The sequence below is a fragment of the Cololabis saira genome, chromosome 19 (assembly GCF_033807715.1).
Source record: "Cololabis saira isolate AMF1-May2022 chromosome 19, fColSai1.1, whole genome shotgun sequence".
Lineage (NCBI taxonomy): Eukaryota > Metazoa > Chordata > Actinopteri > Beloniformes > Belonidae > Cololabis > Cololabis saira.
Genome location: NC_084605.1, coordinates 26,263,912 through 26,284,037, shown reverse-complemented (window position 1 = coordinate 26,284,037; position 20,126 = coordinate 26,263,912). Strand labels below are relative to the sequence as shown.

Here is a 20,126-nt window from a genome sequence, read left to right as displayed (position 1 = left end):
CTCATGGGAAATGTAGTTCAGTGTGCTCGCCAGTATCAGCTTACCAAACAAGAAAAAAACTACACTCAAATGTTCACCCGAAAGCTTCCGCATGCTGAGCCAATCAGCGCCGAGGATCTTCGTAAGGTGAACTCATTTGGCCAATGAGAGAGGCGGATGCTCCCGGTTGCAACGCAGCTTCGAAGTCTACTTTACTTCTCTGGGAGCTTGGTGCTTGGGAAACTGAACTGCAGCGGAATTGAGAGCAATTTGAATGTTGGTGAACCTCTCCATCACACATTTAGCCGTTCGTGGAAGCCGCTGGAGTCCGTCGCCCGCACGGCCATTGAGCGCGGTTGGAGCCATGCCCGTCCCCGCGGGATCCCTCAGCGACTCCCCCGCCGCGGCCTCTGCATCCTCGGCCTCGCTTATCCCGCCGCCGCCGATCAACACCCGGCAGCCCGGCGTGGTCACCTCGCTCCTGTACAGCGGCTCCAGGTTCAGAGGCCACCAGAAGAGCAAAGGGAACTCCTACGACGTGGAGGTTGTGTTGCAGGTGGGGATGTTGGGCTGGTTTCTCATTAATACCGCCGAGATGTCAGATGGCGTTTGGTGATGTGTCAAAGTGGCGGCGTGTTGACTGACAGCTGAGAAATCAATCTGTCTCCTGACTATAACCCATCTCATTGATATTTGGGGTGTTATTTAAATTCATTTAGTGACACAAAATACTGTTCTAAAGTTAGATTTGTATTACTGTCATGATTGTATTGCTCTTATTACTCCAGGTTATCTATATTACTATTAATATTACTTTTACGTTTGTTTTTAGGTTTACTTTTTGAGACATACAATGGATACACATCAACTATCATTTGTTAAATCATCATGTTAAATGCAGGGCTGGGGGATCGATTCAAATGTCAAGAATCGATTCCAATTCTTAAGATTCAGAATCGACTATCAAGATTTGATTCGATCCGATCGATTCTGATATCTATTTGGGTTAGTGTTATTAAAACAGTTTTTTGAGCTGTTGCATGAAGGATATGACTGTAGTTATGCAACATATGCAACTGGTATTATATTGAGATTCAACAGCAAGTATTGGCAGCTAATGATGCTGTAAGGACCAATCACCTCCCAGAATGCTGATAGAACTGCTTTCAGAAACATCTGTGGGTCAGAATTATCAAACAGATCCAGGGCAGCAAACTTATGAAATCGGTTTTATTTTTTAACACATTCCATTTAAATTTTTTCCATTTTTCTGTCTTTTTCGTGTTTTTAATTTTTGAAAATTTGGTTTTTAGCATTTAATGCAAATGTAACCCTAAGACAGTATATAAAGTAATGAAATATAGACAATTTATGCAATTATAACTGAAAACTTCAATGTTTTCATAGCTTTAAACATATTTAAAGGCAAAAAAATGGTTATTCTCGTGTCCAACAAAACATTCCTTTTTTGGGCATAGACAAAAATCGATCTTTAGACATACAAATCGATTTTTAGGAATTAATATGAGAATCGATTTATAATCGGAAAATCGATTTTTTTTCAACACAGGTCGAGTTAAATGGACACCTGGCTATGAACTGGAAGCATGATATTGATATATTTATTCTGTTACAGCATGTCACAATGGAAGACTCCTATTTGTGTGGTTACCTTAAGATAAAAGGGCTGACAGAGGTGAGTAGTAAGTTATTTTGTTTGATTTTTGAAGCTTTTTGTTACAAGTAGTTCCCCCAACACCCCTATTCTAACTAATATGTGGACTTTTCTGTACTTTATTTATGATATATCTGTCCACGAATTAAACACATGCATAACTCCTTTGTATTTGTTTGTCCATTGAGGACTATTATCTGACAACATTTTGATTGTGTCTTTTTGTTTTGAGTGTGGCACAAATTTTCTTAGGTGCTATTCAGTGTTAATTTGCTTGAGGGTTAAAGACGTATAAGGCCTCATTTGGGGCGACCGTAATTTATCTCAAAATTAATAGATTTCCATAACAAAATGTATATTTTAATAAGTATCAGTAATTAAATTAACTTTTCAAGAAAGATAGACACATGTTTCCTTTCATTTTTTAAAAAACATTTTTTTTTTTTTTTTTCCTTCCTCATTTTTTTTATCCCGTTTTTTTTTTCCCATTTTTACCACCCCGTGCTTCTACCTAAGTGACAGTCCTGGGCATTGCCATCCTCTACCAACCAGAAAAAACCATTAAAAACCATTTTTAAATACATTCTATCCATAATGGCAGGGTCACCCTCTTACTTACTCTAAAATTCATAAAACTGATTTAAAATGTGTACAAGGTGTATCCACTTATGCATGCTATACCAATAATTCATATTTGAACCAAAACTGATAGACATTCAATTTTGAATTTGATACAGAATTGCCATTTGTTGGTTACCCCACATGACAGGTGGTCACCCCACATGATGCTTTCAAGTTTAATCAAATATAACAGGCTAACAGTTAGCTATATGATCTAAGCTAGCTACTTCTCACCACATTATCACTAACAAATGTACCTTCAAAATATAGATTTGCAAATAAAACAAATTATTTACAGTTTTAGGGTGGTCACCCCACATGATATCAAAATGTGACGTATACACTGCAGCAGTTAGAAAGAGGATTTATTTGTAAAGGAGAGAGAGACTACTGACCTGCAGGTTGTCTCTCTGGGACCCTCATAGAGTAACTGGCTGATGCAACATCCTCTTTGAGATGATTGTCAATATAAAAGTCCCTCAATTGTATTTTTTTCATGGTCACCCCAGATGATAATTCAGACAATGAACATATTCGGACAAGATTAGTTTGTGTATTATGATTGAAATGTGTGTACAAATGTTCCATAACTTTGTCAATAAATCTAAAACAAGTTTGAAAGTATGCCCAATAGGGCAAACATTATTTTTAAATTGTTTTAATGTGGTTTAAAACCAGTTGTCCAAACAGAAGTCAAGGCCGGACGGTCACCCCACATGATGTTTTCACACTTCAGATGGCAGAAAATGACCAATAACCAACATGTTTAAATAAAATAAGAGTGGGCACATGTAGAAGGAACATATTAGACATACATGTTATATTTTTTATTCATTTTTATGTTTATTATTAGGTAAAAAGTTCCATCGGACAGAAAAAGTAAGCGTCACGTCTTTGACCCTTGAACATGTTAGAAAAAAATGATATGATCTCGTACCCAGTTGAATATTAAACTTGAAGATCAAACCGGAGAACTATGAAAATGCATTTTTAAATTTTCTGTTTGCTGGTAAATTATTTAACAGCATCTATACCTTTATCTGTACATAATTAGATCGGGTAAAAACATTAGAAATAATGTGTTTGTATTGTACAATGTGAAAGTACGTATGTGGGGAAGAATAAGCCATTGATATAAGTGCAGAGAGTTTTACATCCAAATTCATGTTATTATTTTATTTATTTTTTTCAGTGCTTGAGTAAAAGTGTGTCTTTTATTCAGATTGAATAGTATCTTGAGAGACCTATGAGCACGGGTCGTTACATTTTTTGACTCATAAAATGATGAAAATACCAAACTACATATTTTGGGCTTGGAGACTAAGCGAAACAATGCTTGATCTTCTAGGAATATCCCACCCTCACCACATTTTTTGCGGGAGAGATCATCAGCAGGAAGCGGCCGTTCCTAACTCGAAAGTGGGATGCGGACGAGGACGTGGATCGTAAGCACTGGGTAAGTTGGAACATTATGTCACATTTTTAATCTCCTCGTTGTTCTTTTCCAATTGACCACTCTTACATTGTATGTTTACTTTTTGAATCAAGGGCAAGTTTCAGGCTTTCTACCAGTATGCAAAGACATTCAACTCTGATGAATTTGACTACGAGGATCTGAAAAACTCAGACTATATTTTCATGAGATGGAAGGTAAGACGCTTCCTGGATTTTGCTTGACTGCAGAGTGTGTTTAGATAAGTCGCCTTTTTAACTACAGCTGCGGTCTCTTTATTTTTATTGTTCCTGACCCCTCAGGAGCAGTTTCTGGTCCCTGACCACACAATTAAAGACATCAGCGGTGCTTCCTTTGCTGGGTTCTACTACATCTGCTTCCAGAAATCCACAGCAACAATTGAGGGCTACTACTATCACCGGAGCTCTGAATGGTAACGCAGCACATTTATCATTTTGATGTGGTGCCAAGTGATTTCATGCAGGCTCTCCACTAAAAGCTTGCACAATCAAAGATTAGATCTAGCAATTAAAGAATGCATGCAGCATAAGTATGACTTTGTTTCGATATGATAATCTTCAGTAAAAGAATTTGTAGTATGGGATAGTGATTATAGTTATAAAATATCTTATTTTGAAAGAACAGGATAGTTCAGTAGCCTACTGTTAATTTTTTTTAAACAACAAATAAAGTATTTAGAACATTTGTATACCAAGATAAAAAAGTAATTGATGTTTTTCAAATAAGATAAAAATTACCGTATTATCTTAAGTAGAATAGAAGAAGAAAGAATTGTCTTTATCGTCATCGTACCAGTATAACGAAATTGGCAGTACAAACCCTTAAAGTGCAAGAATAATTTAACATTAAAAGCATAAAAAAGAAAAGGCTAGACTTTTAAAAGACACATTTAAAACAACAAGATTACACACACACACACACACACACACACACACACACACACACACACACACACACACACACACACACACACACACACACACACACACACACACACACACACACACACACACACACACACACACACACCCCGCAGCTGCATTAGGAGACAGCCACGCTTCCGTCAGTCTGCCCCAGGGCAGCTGTGGCTACAAAAACGTAGCTACCACCACCGGTGAGAATGTGTATGAATGAATAATGGTCTCTGTAAAGCGCTCTGGGTGCCTTGAAGGGCACTATATAAAACCAAGCTATTATTATTATTATTATTATTATTATTATTATTATTATTATTATTATTATTTATAATAATATATTATATATATTATTATATATTATAACAAAAAGCAGTAGATAGCAGAGACCCTGAGCAAAGATAGGCACATGCGCAGACATTGAAATTCAGCAGCAAGTGAGCTTAAACCTACAGATGAACACGTTTTTGAACAAAATAATTGTTTTCAGCATCATTGAGGGAGAGAAAGAGAGGGAATGTTGACATGTGTGTTTGCTTGACACAAACACACACACACTCGTGCTCCCTCTTTCCACACACAAAAGTCAGCGTAAAGACCAGAGTCAGCAGTTCATTTAAAAAAAAGAGGGAGAGTTTTGGATCCTGTGACCATTTTACTGTTGTTTTGGACTCCTGTGCATTAAATCATGTTATCAACTTGGAGGAGTGGGTGTTCACAGGATGACCGATTATCAGTGAACACTGAAAAACATCATGGCAGGCAAAATGTGGCACAGACTCGGTTGGTGGAAGGGTCCAGGTCTAAACTATAACATAACTTCATATGTTTATCTCTTGATAGGATGCAATTGAATTGATGAGATAGTTTCAGGCATGCTAATCAAGTCAAGTCAAAGTTTATTTATATAGCACATTTAAAACAATAAAGTTGACCAACGTGCTGTACAAATTGCACATATATACAAAGTAATATCCATAAAGATAAAAAGCTTGAACCATAAAACATAATCCAATAAAATAGTATAAACAATACTTAAAATAGAGAGAATAGAAATAAGTGAAAACGCATGCGCACAATGAGTCCTAAAATGTTTTCAAGAGTGTTTTAAAAATGATCAAGGATATAAAGAGCTCTGGTATCAAGAGGCAATCATCAATCATCCCCTCTACTACGTTATTTAAACAAAGGCTGGGTGAATAGGCACACAGATTTAAGTCTCCCCCTTTTTCTTTTTCTTTTTTTTTTTTGTTCTCACAGCTTCTGTAGACAACCCAAATAATAATATTCAACACTGGAGAGGTTGAACAAAAAACATTTTGAGAGGCCTTGCACAGATACAGTGTGTCAAAGGAGAGGATAAAGGCATGATAGTGTAGACAAAGGGTTACTGAAGTAATTAAGAATCATATCTGTATATGCATATGTGTCGTTTTGGTAACCGGGCTGGTGACATGTATTTAGTAAGCGGCTCCTTCGCTGGTATCTTCATTTGCTACACATAAGTGAGCAAAGGTATAAAAAAACTTGTATCAGGACCATATTTAGTTGATCAAGTGAGGAGCGATGAAGATGACGAGGAAAGAAAACAGGACTAACTGAGTGCAATACAATCCAGGATTGTGTCGAAGCGACAGCAGTCAGAACGGTCGTGTCGCATTTCATCTGACTTTGACGTCACAGGAGATTAATGTTTTGTCTTGAAAGTCTAGAGGAGAGGCGCTTATATACAAAAGTCTTCCTCGACATCCTGAGATTATGTATGAAGTCTGTGTCAGTGAAGACCCTCACGATTCCACCATGATCCCACCCCTCCTGGTTCCAACTCCTCATCCACACATACCTGTAGAGAGGTAGCAGCCACTGCTGCACAAGAGGCCATCGTTAACATTTGTGCTCTATTATTTCTAAATCACCTTCTTTCTTTCATTAGTCGGGCATAGGGCTGGGCGATATGGACCAAAAGTCATATCTCGATATTGTCTAGCTAAATGGCGATACTCAATATATATCGATATTTTTTGTGTGCCATAATTGGGGTTTCCCCCAAAGCATTATAGCATAGCATCTCTGTTAGCTTCATTTTTTTCTGAGGCAAACCCTTAAAAAAACAATCAGTTTTAATACAAAGCCTCGTGCCAAATGTCACACAGGTACCTTTTATTAACAGAGGTCTGCACAATATCAAAATGTATAAAACAAATGAAATAAAAATAAACTGCCTGCATATATAGAATAAAAATGCTTCTTGAATAAAATAAAACAAATATCCCTTTCCTGCATAACAATTAAATTAAAATACACTGTGCAATTAATACAATGTAGACAGTAACAGGCAGACTTTTCCACTGAGGTTGACAGTTGTGCAAATAACAAAACATTTGTGCAAATCTCAAATAAAACATTCAAGTCAATTTGTCACAAAATAAGCTATATCAAAATCATAAAAAAAAAAAAATTTTTTTTTTTTTTTTTTTTTTTTTTTTTTTTAAATCGATATAAACGATATTGTCTCGTACCATATCGCGTTTGAAAATATATCGATATATATTAAAATCTCAATATATCGCCCAGCCCTAGTCGGGCATATTGTTGTTGGTTCCAACTGTGCAAGTACTTTCAAATTGCTTGAAAAACACATGAAGCATCAGTATTTACCTCTCTAAATACCACGCTCTACGTGTTGTCGTGTTTTCCTCTGTGCATGCGTGTCACTTCGGGGCCATGTTCCGTTCACACTTCAGTGTGATGAAGGTTGCATTAAAATGATAATGTGAACGACGATGCAAAAAATCGGATTTGAGCATTAACACCGGCGGTGTGAATGTGGCCAAAGACACAGTAATAAACAAACGCCTCATCCCTCAGCTTACCCGAGGGATTGTTCTGACAGACAGTCGGGGCGTCCATCAACAGATTGACTGCCGCGTTCCCAGCATGACGGTTTTCATTTGAACAGAACATCTGCAACACCACCTGGTAGAGTCGCTGGTCTTGAAACAGAGTGTCCTAGCCGATAAAGGGCTTTTAATTAATCTTTAGCGATAACCACATGGTACCAGCTTTGGTGTTTTGCTCTTCATTAGATTGACTGAAGACTCAAGTGTTTCTTTATTGGGAGAAAAACTGATGCTGTTGCACTTTCTTTCTCATTTTTAAGGTTTCCGTTCTTGTTTGGCAACAGCAGATTGCGTTTGTTGTTGTGTCTTTTACACGTTAAGTCTTTCATCATCTTAATTTTGCAACTATGAGCAGCAGGGATGGGAAGTCCCATCTCTATCGGCAGAGCAACAAGCTGCTGTTCTGTTTAATTATGGTGCATTACATGCCGGTGCGGTTTCACTGTGATTATCCTGCGATTGCAGTGTTTTCCCTGCGAATGCTGAACCCCACCTGTAACAGCGAGAGCTAACTGGATGGTAAATATACCGGTACATCAGTCACATTTTCCATTCACTCAAATAGTTTTACACTTGGTCGTGTTTCATTTAATATATTTAGTGTGTCTTTAAAAAAAGATAAGTCTTTTGTGAGTTTCTAAAAATGCATATTTAAATATTATTGTTTTTAATTCATGAAAAAAATGTCTTCTAAGTGATTTTTAATACATTTTGAGGACAATGTGGAATTAAAAAGCTGCGTTGCATCAGCAATCGTCGCCGCACGCATCTTGTACGATGACAAATGGGACCAAAGTTGCTGAGCTCACGATGAATCGTGACTAGGGGAGCTTGTCTGAGCGTTGGGGATTACCTCTCTTTGTTTCCACTGAGGGATGGGTGACCTGAACAACTAATGACGCACCAGTAACAGATATCCTTCAGAAATAAATCACCCTGCCTGTTTTCTATTAAAAGGTTTTGGTTTCGGTTTACATGAGAAGCCAAAACAGCTTGGAAAGAGCTCGACGGCGGAGACCTAAATGTAAATCTGTGAAGCTAAAACTGCAAAAGTACAAAAAACAAAAACCAGATTCCAGATTCTAACATGCCATGTGTTGTTGCACCGTAGGTACCAGTCTTTAAACCTCACCCACGTTCCCGAACACAGTGCAGCCATCTACGAGTTCCGGTGACCCTCCTGCTGGCATCGTGGATCTTTCTTTTATTGGACATTGACTTGTGGAAAAGATGAGGTCTGCAGATGCTACGGAGAAAGAAAAGGAGGCCAACTTGAGGATGGATGACAATTAGGGGTTTTTGAAGATGAACAAAGTCTTCTATTTTCTCAATAAGTGTGGATGGACAGCTGAAGATGTGCACAGAGGCTATATAGGACAAATGAATGTATGTGTGGATGGCGGAAGCGCCGTTCGCCTCCGTGGGTGGAGCTTGTAAAGTCAGAACCAGCAGCAAAGACCGACTTTGGTTCATTTAAAGTTCCCCTTTCTTCTTTTGTTTTAACATCTGTTTTTAAAAGCTTGGTGCAGTATGTTGTGACACTTTATGAGCCTTGTTGGAAATTCTCAGAGTCTCCAGCTTTCAAGCAACGGATGTGGAACGAGCAGCGCGGACACACTGAGCTACTGTTGGACAAGGATTCCCCCGAGGAGTCTGCACTTAAAAATACAGCCTCTGAGGAAGCAAATCAAGTCTGTGAGGAGGAAAAGGCAATACAGATGTCGGGGTTCATTACTAGAACTCTGGGTTTTAAGGTGGGAGCATAAATGAGCTCAGAAGCTGGAAAGAAAGTATTTTTAAGCTATTGTGATTCTTTGTTTGCCTGCTGAGAGTCTATTTTCTTATTTTACTCTTGACAATGGACAATGAGTGGCACTTTTAAAAGCCACAAAGTGAGACACACACATGAAACAGGCGTTCTCCCCGTGTTCATGAAACTGCTTTGGAGATTATTATCATCACATAGGGTTGCTGTGGATTTTCTTCTGTCGAGTTTCATTTGCACAGACGGTATGTTACTAAAGCGCTTGCAGATAGGATTTTACACACATCCCAGCACGTAAGTTTCGAGGTAGGGGAACGAGTTGTCTCAATAGGTTTTTAAAAGAAAATATTGTGGAGGGTTTAAAGCCAAAACAATCACGTAAAGATATTCTACAGAAAGTATTTTATACCCTAACTCTTGTGTTAAAGAGCATTTTACTCCACGTGTCATTTTCTGTTATAATTCCTGTCATCCTGTGTTTACATCCCCTCGACTATGCAACACTTACGTGATAGCACACTCCAAACATAGAACCCTGAGTTTTCAGAGGCAAAATTTTAATTCTATCCTTATGATGATAATAATAATAATAATAATAAAATATTATATATATACACACAGTATATATATATATATATATATATATATATATATATATATATATATATATACACACACAGTGTATATATATATATATATATATATCCTAATTAAGAAAAATATTTTTGTCAAATTGTTTAAGATAACACTTTCCTCCCCAATCTTGTTTCTTTCCATGTGATAGTGCCATCTTTTTAAAGCTTGCCAGAGTTGTAATATAAAAGATCTGAAGTGTGTGTGTTTGTGAATAAGCCTGATTGATGGTGTGACTGTAAAGAGTGGACTGCGGATTTAAAAAAAAAAAAAATCTTCCAAAACCTGCTTCAAAGAGTCCCTCATGATTGACCGATTTTTTTTAAGTTCTTTTTATTTTGTCTTTTTCAAGTTTCACAGAAAGGAAAGAGAAAAAACAATAAAGATAAAAAATGATAGTAACAATTTTTACATCATAACTTCCTGGGGAGATGTATTATTTTGCCATTCTTTTCTTTCCCTTGTTTAAGGGCATGGCTGGGATTTGACCTTAAATGTTGACCATTTTTGCCACTTATGTGCAAAATCCCTTCCTCTAATTCTCAAACGAAAAGTCAATTTTTCCATGGAGTGTATTTCTTCAACAATGTCTCAGTCCTGGGGGATCACTTCTCATCCAGAGTCTTGTCAGGGCCTTTTTAGCAGCAACAGTCAATATTTTGAAGAGGTAGATGTCTCTCTTTTCAATTACTTCACTTACAATTACTACCCTACTTTTGGTTTTAAGTTATTGGTTAGAAACTGAAGTTCTTTACTGACTCACTGTTTGGTTGAATGCATTTTTGCATTGGTATTCCTCTCTGAATGAGTGCTTGATTAAAAACTAGACTGATGTTTACCCTGCACTGCCATCTTGTGGGACTTAAATCATTATGCGGTCATTTTTAAAAAATAAAAAAAATCTTGGGTGTGACAGAATGAGAAGGGTTGCACGTACAGTATTTAGAAGTTACACAAATTAATAGTAAGAATTTTACACAATATAAATATACAGTATATTGTGGTATACCTGAGTATAAATTTGCCGATACCTGAGTGACTATTACCATGTGCAGTTACATGTCACTGTATATAAACACTATTTACACTGAGTCCATTCATATATACATAAAAGCATACATTATTTACAATGTGAATTTATATACACCCCCGTACAATCTTATTCATTATACCATTCTTACTCAGATATTTCTCCACGCATTAAAGCATATATAATTGTTACTTTCCATGTATATAGATACACGCATTAAACATACATGTACACCTATATACCCTCACAACCAATGGCGTATCACCATGGTGATAGGCCCTGGTGCAAATATTTGTTTTGTGCCCCCACCCCTGCCCTAAACAAAAGCGCACACTCACTGCATACACACACGTGCACAGCCTCTATAGAGAACTGTAGGCTGATGTTGTGACTGGCCACACTTCTCCTCTTGGGCCCCCGGTGGTCGGGTCAATGTTTCATTTATGAGGGAGATGGTGAGCTATCCTCCGGTGGGACGCTGGCTTTTCCTTGGTTGCAGTAAAAAAACTAAAAACTAATTAAGTCATTTTTGCTTTAACATCATCCTGGCTATTTTTCTTTTTTGTGCGCCAGGCTTTTTTGTTTGGGCTTGCTAAATGATGCTACGCCATTTCTGTGTCTATTTTCTTTTGCTTACTTTATTTTCTTGCTGAAACTCCCGCCCAGCCAACCCGCCCCGGGGGCCACAGGCGGCCCCCGCCAGGTAGCACAGCTTCTCTGAAAAGAAGTCATCTCAGGATAACACAAACGACCTTGACTAACAACTGGGAGAACTGGTTTGGCCATCTTCAGACACCTTTCCAGTTGTTTGGAAAAAAAAAAATCTTGACTTTACATAAGAGTGTTATAACGCTTGTTGTGTTTTGTGAAGTTTGTGAAGGCTCACAACTCTTTTTCTTTCAAACCTTTATTTTAAGATTTTAAACACAGTCAGAACATTGACCATGAACAATACAAACTCTGGAATCAAGAGATCAGATACATTACAAGAGATACATTGAATGAAGTCCATAGGATATTGCATAGTAACAAATATGACGGTAAGTTAAATGAAATTAAAAAAAACTAAGTAAGACATTAAATTTCTCCAAATATTCCTTCAATTATGTTAGCTGTTTGATACATTTTTTGTCCTGAATTTTTTAATACATTCAAAGTAATTCTTGAAATCGATTTGAAAAACAGGAAAGAAAGGTCGACCTTTGGAGAATTATGGGGAATTTTGCAATTATAATAATCAAGTTAATTAAGTGTTGCATTTTCCTATCTTTATTATCTTTATTATATTATCTTTATGTGTTGGAATATGATGAAGGCTCACAACTCGGAGGATTCTCGGTTCGCCCTGGAGACGTTATAATGAAACCGTGCGGCACAAACACCACTGATCCGTGACGAAAGGATCAGTAACAATAGACAAAGACAAAGGAACAACAAACTTATTGTCTCGTGTAAAGTATTCCTGGAATTCTTTGACACACTTTTAAAGCAAACAAATGAAATCCACACTCAAGTATCAAAACCCTACCCCATAAACATGTCACCAGGTGAAAGGCAAAATGCACTAAAATCTCAAGAACTACATGCAGGAAAAAGTGGAGCGCTCTCTTAGCCATTTTATTAACTGCACACATTTTTCTTTTTTTTTTCTTTTCTTTTATAAATTTAACTTCCAGCTAACTTAAGCATGAGTATGAGTGAAAAGACTCAGTGTGACACATACACAGTGTAATGTAGTACTATATATAGTACTTAAGTTTTTATGAGGATGCTGCTGATCTGGTCTGGCCGGTCCCGTTGGCTTTAGCCCCAGAGGTGTTCTTAAAAGCTCTGTGTTACTTCTGAGGGCGTGTATTTTAATTGATCCTGCTAAAAAATCTGTGTTTGCATGATAACATCCAGACAGACAGGAGCTACATTTTTGAGCCACTCTTCACACAGCATGGGGGGGAAAAGGATTTTGTCTGGTTGTTTATTTACATCCCTGTCTTTTCCAAATGTGGGAACGATTTATTTGGACTGAAATGTGCTTTAAGAGGCTACAACCCTGAATCAGAACAAGAAGGAAAATGCTGAAGTGAAAAAAGACAAAAATTCTTAAATTCAATATTAGAATGAAACTATTACTGTATGTTTATCTATTTTCCCAGTTTTGTTTAAATTGTTAATATACATCCATGTTTGCATGTCAGGTCACCAACACTTTCCAGAAATGTAAGAAACACCTGTATAGTGATTTGTTTCAAACAGGTGATGTCAACAGCGGATTGTTAAGGAGCGAGTTTTTAAAGAGCAAAGATGGGCAGGGGATTGGCAGAGAACATGTGAAGAAAAACTTCGACAACTCGCATCTCAGGACGTGCCTGCAGGAAGAATGGGTCAAAGAATAAACACTTCATCGTCTAGTGTCCTCGGTGCCACAATGTCTTTGTGCGGTGTGAGAGGGAACAAATGCATTATGACGTGTTAAAAGTGTTACTGCCTTAACTTACTTGGAAAGTATTTAAAGCCAGAAACGCGGAAATGCTATAATGAAATTAAGTGTATTGCATTTTCCTTTTTAAACCACACCCCAGGTCCACGCTACAAACCACAAATGTTCAAATGGGCACAACAATTCAACCAAACTTCCTGCACCATCCTTTCCAACCCTGAAGGTGATGCACAGGTCATAACAGGGATGACAGCAATTCACTCAGACATTTTGAAAAGCTCTCTAGAGTGTGGACTGTAAAACAACGACAGCAACTTCTTCAGCAACTGCAGTTGATTCAAAGACAAAACCTTCATTTTAGCATTTTTTCAAAGCAAGATTGGTGCGTTGGTTTTTTTCTTTCTATTTTTTTCTGAGAGGGAAGCATTTTAAATTATAAACATGAGATCTGGCTGTAGTTTGTTTGCTATCATTATCAAGAAGGTCCCTTGTTAAGCACTTTGGCTTTTCTTGCTAAAAAATAAAACAAAACAAAAAAAATAGCAGTAGCTGCCAAACTCTGAACATTGAAATACTTGTAAAAACACAAAAAGGCTAAGATCACAAAACATTCTTAAATTATAATCTCATAAAAATGACAATCAACTGGAAATGGAATTTCTGTTTCTCTGGTTACCTGCAAGACGTCTGAAAAGTCTTCAAAGACCCCAGGCACACGTGTTGAGATTATGCAAGATTATGCAATTGAAATGTTTTCTGCATCCTTCACCTCAAATAATGTGAAAAATCTGATGGTTGTTATCTGATGAATCACGGATTTTTGACGCAAAGTAAAAATTTTAGGGCCACAATGAGCAAATGTATGGACAACAACCAAGTGCAGAATTGCATGAAGAGGAAGCAGGTTTGTGCTTTTGGTTTATGTTGCTGCCAGAGGCATTGTGGGAAATATCTACTGCCAACAGAAAAAAAAAATACTTCTGTATGTAAAAAAACTTATGATGAGGAGAAGACTGCTTCCATGAGATTCTCATTAAACAAAACGTATCGGAAAAAGAGTAAAAAGAATGAAAGACATAATAAAGCATTTCTTATTCTAATTTATGTGGATGGTGGTATATGTTTATAAACTGGTGATCACGTGTGCTCACATGCAGTGCAGTTCAGGCATTTATCTCTGCTTACGTCATGGGCATCTCTGTAGATTGAAAGGTACTCATGATTGCTCAATGTTGGAATTCCCATGTCAGTTTACTCCCAGGTGTCGACATCCTTTCTGGTCAAACACAAAGATGGACAGCGTTGACCTTTCACACAACTGCACGTGTTGTGTGTTTTGTGTGTCTGTGTGTGTTCCTTATTGATATGATGTGTGTGTTTTCCTGGCAGTTCTTCACTCACACCCATCAGATAAGTGGCAGGGAGAACCCCTTCATGACTCTGGCCCCTTCATGCAGCCCTCACTTTGAAGAAACACCTGCTCCACGTAACACACACACACACACACACACACACACACACACACACACACACACACACACACACACACACACAGATAGAGAGGGAGACAGCTCTCCTCAGTTCCCGATAAATTATATTGCGATCAGATGACAACTGTGAGGTAACTGAAAGTGCAAAAAATGTTTTAATTATGATTGTCAAGGATGTAGGATATACCAGGAAACGTGATGCAGACAGGAATGGACCAGCTGATAACATAATAAGCCCTTGTAATAAATTCTTCCTTTGGGGACAAAGGTTTGTTTTCGACTGAAAAATATGAAAAGCGCCTAAAAGCATACTGCTTATTATTCCCCAAATTGTGTTGAAAATACCATATGCTGTCCCTGCATTGAAACTTCTACCATAAATTAATAAATCAAAGCCGGTACTCGAGGGCTAGTCTACTGCATGTTTTAGATGTTTCCCTGTCTTCAACACACCTGAATCTAATTACTGGTCGTCATCAACATGTCATCAAATTCTACACAACTCTTTGGTGACACAGCTTTGTCTATCAGGGTTGTGTTGAGGCGAACATGCAGTAGACTATCCCTATACCTGTCGTGCCAAAAAGTGATTGCCTGCCAATCTGATTTCTCCCCTGAAAATGGGTCTTTTTACCTGCCAAAAATTGATTGAAGGTCAAATACAGTTAATGAAGGGTTGTCTCTACCTAAATAGGCTATGATTTGATCTTATTCTTGAGCTTCATAATATAAACACTAGAGCTCACAAGATTGCTTTTAACTCTTTTAAAGGACCATTACAACACAAAATAGGCATTTTCACCTGCCAAAAATGGATTGAGGGCCAAATACAGTTAATGAAAAGTTGTTTCTGCCTAAATATGACATTCTTGAGCTTCATAATCTGAAAATCTGACGTTTTAGCAGATATCGCTCAACGGGCTGCGTGCGCGCTCCGAAATCAGAAGAAATCAGATTCTGGCAGGCAATCACTTTTTGGCACAACACCGGCTTGTGTGCACCCCTGATAATAAGCCTTTGTAATAAATTCTTCCTTTAGGGACAAACTCAAAAATATGAAAAGCGCCCTGCATACTGCTTATTATTCCCCAAATTGTGTTGAAAATACCATATGCTGTTCCTGCATTGAAACTTCTACCATAAATGAACAAATCAAAGGATAATTATAATAAAATACTGTATAATGTATAATTATATAATCTCATAATAATGGAAAAAAAATAAAAAATAAAATGAGATGCCACTGGGACACTTTGGGAAACTGCCTGAATTTTTTATGATTGATTATCTAAATAAAAACATTCTGTCCTTGATATGTCTATTTCACAAGTCGTGCTGCATTCCCCAGCAGCATTTACAACATTTACACGCCCCGGGCCGTTTCCATCCTTTTCACCTGCACCCTCAGGTGAGACTCCGCCTCTTTTTTGTGCTTTTTTTATGTGAGCACTGCCTATATGTACCTGAGCGGACTCCCTGAGCCGGTAGAGCAGACCCAGCCCGTCCCGGCTCACACTTCTCATCCCGACCTGAAGCCCACAGCAGCAGCATGAGCGGAGATCAGCGCAACGTCCTCAGTGCCCGCATCGTCGGAGGCGTCCGCAGGGACAAACCCAAACTTAAAGTGAGTTAAACTACCTCAAATTATATTTGATATGGACACAAATATCCTTAAATCACACCACACACACACCACAATACACGCTTAAATTTGTCTTCTTCTTTAACCCACTGCTTTCCAACCGCCCGCAGATGTTCATGGTGTCGGTGTTATGGTCTGATGAGACTGAAGTCATCATCTACAGGTCCTTCCAGGATTTTAAGAAATTCCATGTAAGTCCAAATCAAATCAAATCAGATGCATGATATAAGAGCCTTTGAAAAATAGGGTGGATGTTTGACTTGGTAATGTTACTTTTCCAACAGAGGGAGCTGAAGAAGAGGTTCCCTAATTTTAATCCTCTTCGGAAAAATGACGAAAGAATGATTCCAAAGTTTAGTGGTAAGCTTTTTTTTTTCCATTTGTTTGTGATGTTTATCGGATACAGTAGTGTGATATCTCTTCAAAAAGGGGTTAGGTCTAATACTCAAATAGGGATATAAGCAGTACTTGAGTTGTAAAAAGAAATCAGGGGGGATGGTGGATTTTATCATATGGGAACAGATAATTTGTGCTGATTACAAATATAATATATTACAAATAATAGCACTGACCAAAACACCTGCAGAAATACTGCAGGAATGACATAGCAGCAGTTAAATGCAGCCTTCTGTAAGCTTTAAATATCCACTGGGCTTACATCAAATAAATCAAAACACAACAATAAAAAACAGTTTTCTGAATTTATCAATATGACTCTGTCCTTCACAGGATAAGTAAAATGGATCACTGCAAAAACTCAAAATCTTAACAAGAATATTTGTCTTATTTCTAGTTAAAATGTCTCATTTTAGTAAAAAAAATCCCATGACATTTAAAACAAGACTCATCACTGGGAAAAAACAACAATTTTCACCTGTTTCAAGTGGATTTTCACTTTAAATAAATAGAAAAATCTGCACGTGGAACAAGATTTTTTTGTTTTTTTTGCTTCTAATGAAAAGATAAATCTTGTCCCACTGGCAGATTTTTCTACTTATTTCAAGTGAAAATTTACTTGAAACAGGTGAAAATTGTCAAATAAGTTATTTTTCTGGTGATGACTCTAAATGTTGAAATAGCAGTAAAACCACATTCATTGATGAAATGACATAAGGGATGGAAAGGGGGGATGATTTTGACCGTTTTTATTTCAGGGGGGATGCCATCCCCCCTCATCCCCCCTCAACTCCAGTACTGGATATAAGTTCAGTCTAAACAAAAAACAAACTACAAATCTCCTATAGATACTATATAAAAATGTTTGTTGTCCTCTCCCCAGGAAAGGCCAGGAGGAACAGCCTCCAGCAGAAAGGATCCAGAAAGTCTGTCAGGCAGATGAAGTTCCTGGATAGCTACAGCGACAAACTGCTCAAGTGTGACCTAACTGTGACCCAGAGCTCAGAGGTCCGACGGTTCTTCACACCCAAAGACCATGACATGCAGCAAGACTTCACCAAAAACACGTAAGCTTTCTGATCATCAGAACGCCACGTGAGGCTGGATTATTATTATTTTGTACTGTTAGATAACATAATTTGTTTTTCACACACAGAGTTATGATCTTCATGTCTGAAGATGTGCCCGGTGTCGGAGCGGGGGACGCTACAGCCCGCCACTTTGCAGGCAACGTGACCCACCCGTTTGTCACCCAGACCTACCGCTGCGTGGCAGCTTATGAGACAAAGGACACCAAGAACCGACCCTTCAAGGTGGCCATGGACGAGAAGCTGGAAGTCCTGATCAAAGACCCTGCAGGTCAGTGCTTCAGATTGCATTTAGCTTCTCGCTGAAAATAAAATCAATTCAAATTTCGGAAGCACACACACTTTTTAAGATGTTTAAGCCAACTCCATAACAGTTCCTGTTCTTTCACCTGCAGGTTGGTGGCTGGTGGAGAACGAGGATAAACGTCTGGCTTGGTTTCCCGCCCCCTATCTGGAGTTACTGGATGGAGAAGAGGAGGACGATGTCGGATCCATGGGAGGTGAGATGCGTTCTTGTGATCCAAGAAAAAGAAGAAGTCATATAACCACAAGGGCCTTCTGGGAGCATGTGAAAAATGTTGTTATGAATAACCAACACTAGGGAGCTCCATTTATCCAGTTTTATCCACATAGCTTTGCTTCTCTAAAGAAAATTATTTGCGCTGCGCTGCAGAAATTCTGGCAGTACTCTTAAAGTGTCTTCTTTCTCTTACCTGGAAATTGTAGGTGCCCTGTACTGCGCTGTGAAGAGTTACACATCAAAAAAGAACGACGAGGTGTCTGCTCCCATTGGCTCTGTGGTGGAGGTGCTGAGGAAGTCTGACGACGGCTGGTGGCTCATCAGGTATATATGTCTTGTCTATTTGCAACACCTTACCAGTATTTGTGCATTTTCCTTACAAACTGTCTATTTGGAGCGCTCCACGGTTTAAAGCATTTCTTTCTTATGCTCTTGCTCAGATTCAGTGGTAAGGTCGGGTACATCCCCTCTATGTACCTGCAGCCGTACAACAACCCACGGGCAGGCCTTTATGGCCTTCACAGAAAGATGCTTGGCTCCTCTCTGAACCTGGCGAGCGGCAGGGATCCTCAGCCTTCTTATCAACCCAGAGTCAGTGACGAAAAGCACCCGGGTCAGGACTGTCCCGGCCCCTCCAGCCTTGAGGCCAGCGTCCCTGCCCGCATCCACAAGGCCCAGTCCCTGGATGTGCTCTCCGAGTCCTGGCTGCCCACCCAGACGGAGGCAGAGGCCTCCACCTCCGACAGCCGTGGGCGCAGCTTGAGCCGCGACAGCACCGAGTCCATGTTCTCTGACTTCTCCTCCAGCAGCGGCGACTCCTCAAGGTTGAAAGAAGTGGGACAGAGCCCCACGGGCTACTCCACTGCTGCAGACGGCTGTGACAGTTCAGGTGACCGCCCGGATCACAGCTTGTACGATCGTCGAATCTCCCACACCAGCTCTAATTCCTCTGGATCTGCCGGGTCCAAAACCAGTGAGACACTTCCCAAGATACCTCCCAGACCCAAAACCGAAGAGATTCTGAATCGCTGCACCACCATGACACGCAAGGCAGCCTTGGCCGCCAGCGAGAACCTTCACAGTCGACTATGAATGGCTACGAATGGCTCCTGTTTTCTTATTTCTTGAAATCTCTTTCATTATCTACACACACATATTGTATTTATATATATATACACACACACATACAGTATATGATACAAAACCTGTAATGTCTTCAGTCACACAGACGGATGGCTTTTTGATTCTAAAGAGAGATTGTAACCTAGAAAGGAAAAGTAGAGGCTGGAATCTGTAAAATGATGCAGAGAAATGCTTCTTTTTTTTAAAATGGAGCTGAGTTCACAGTTAGTCTGAATATTGAGAATGTAGCTTCAGTGAAGCAATAAAAGAGCAGTAGCAAAGAAATGCATGTGACACACAGTCATGATGTATTTAAACTCCAACAAAACTGTGGAGGTGGTTGAATATAAAGTAAATCTATCAATGCATCTTATCTACCGGTATCTTTTTTATGGCTGTTCTTACTGTGGCTGCCGGTTCTAAGTTGAAACAATATACATTGG

At 38.7% G+C, this 20,126-nt stretch overlaps 2 protein-coding genes across 3 annotated transcripts; both read left to right on the top strand.

The window, feature by feature from the left end:
• Positions 1–155: 155 nt before the first annotated feature.
• Positions 156–9,902, top strand: LOC133419863 (glucose-induced degradation protein 4 homolog). 2 transcript variants are annotated; one of them, XM_061709326.1, is made up of 6 exons: positions 156–535; positions 1,616–1,675; positions 3,624–3,731; positions 3,824–3,925; positions 4,037–4,161; positions 8,675–9,902. In XM_061709326.1, the coding sequence occupies exons 1-6, from the start codon at positions 254–256 to the stop codon at positions 8,736–8,738; spliced, it is 741 nt and encodes a 246-aa protein (XP_061565310.1). In that variant the 5' UTR covers positions 156–253; the 3' UTR covers positions 8,739–9,902. The 2 variants fall into 2 exon arrangements, with proteins under 2 accessions (XP_061565310.1, XP_061565309.1); XM_061709325.1 differs by having other exon boundaries at positions 157–535; positions 4,031–4,161.
• A 6,469-nt stretch (positions 9,903–16,371) lies between these two features.
• Positions 16,372–19,696, top strand: LOC133419861 (NADPH oxidase organizer 1-like). Its single transcript, XM_061709322.1, has 8 exons — positions 16,372–16,539; positions 16,668–16,748; positions 16,842–16,917; positions 17,837–18,020; positions 18,110–18,312; positions 18,437–18,541; positions 18,768–18,885; positions 19,002–19,696. Exons 1-8 carry the CDS (start codon positions 16,465–16,467, stop codon positions 19,651–19,653), a joined length of 1,494 nt encoding a protein of 497 aa, XP_061565306.1. The 5' UTR covers positions 16,372–16,464; the 3' UTR covers positions 19,654–19,696.
• Positions 19,697–20,126: the final 430 nt, after the last annotated feature.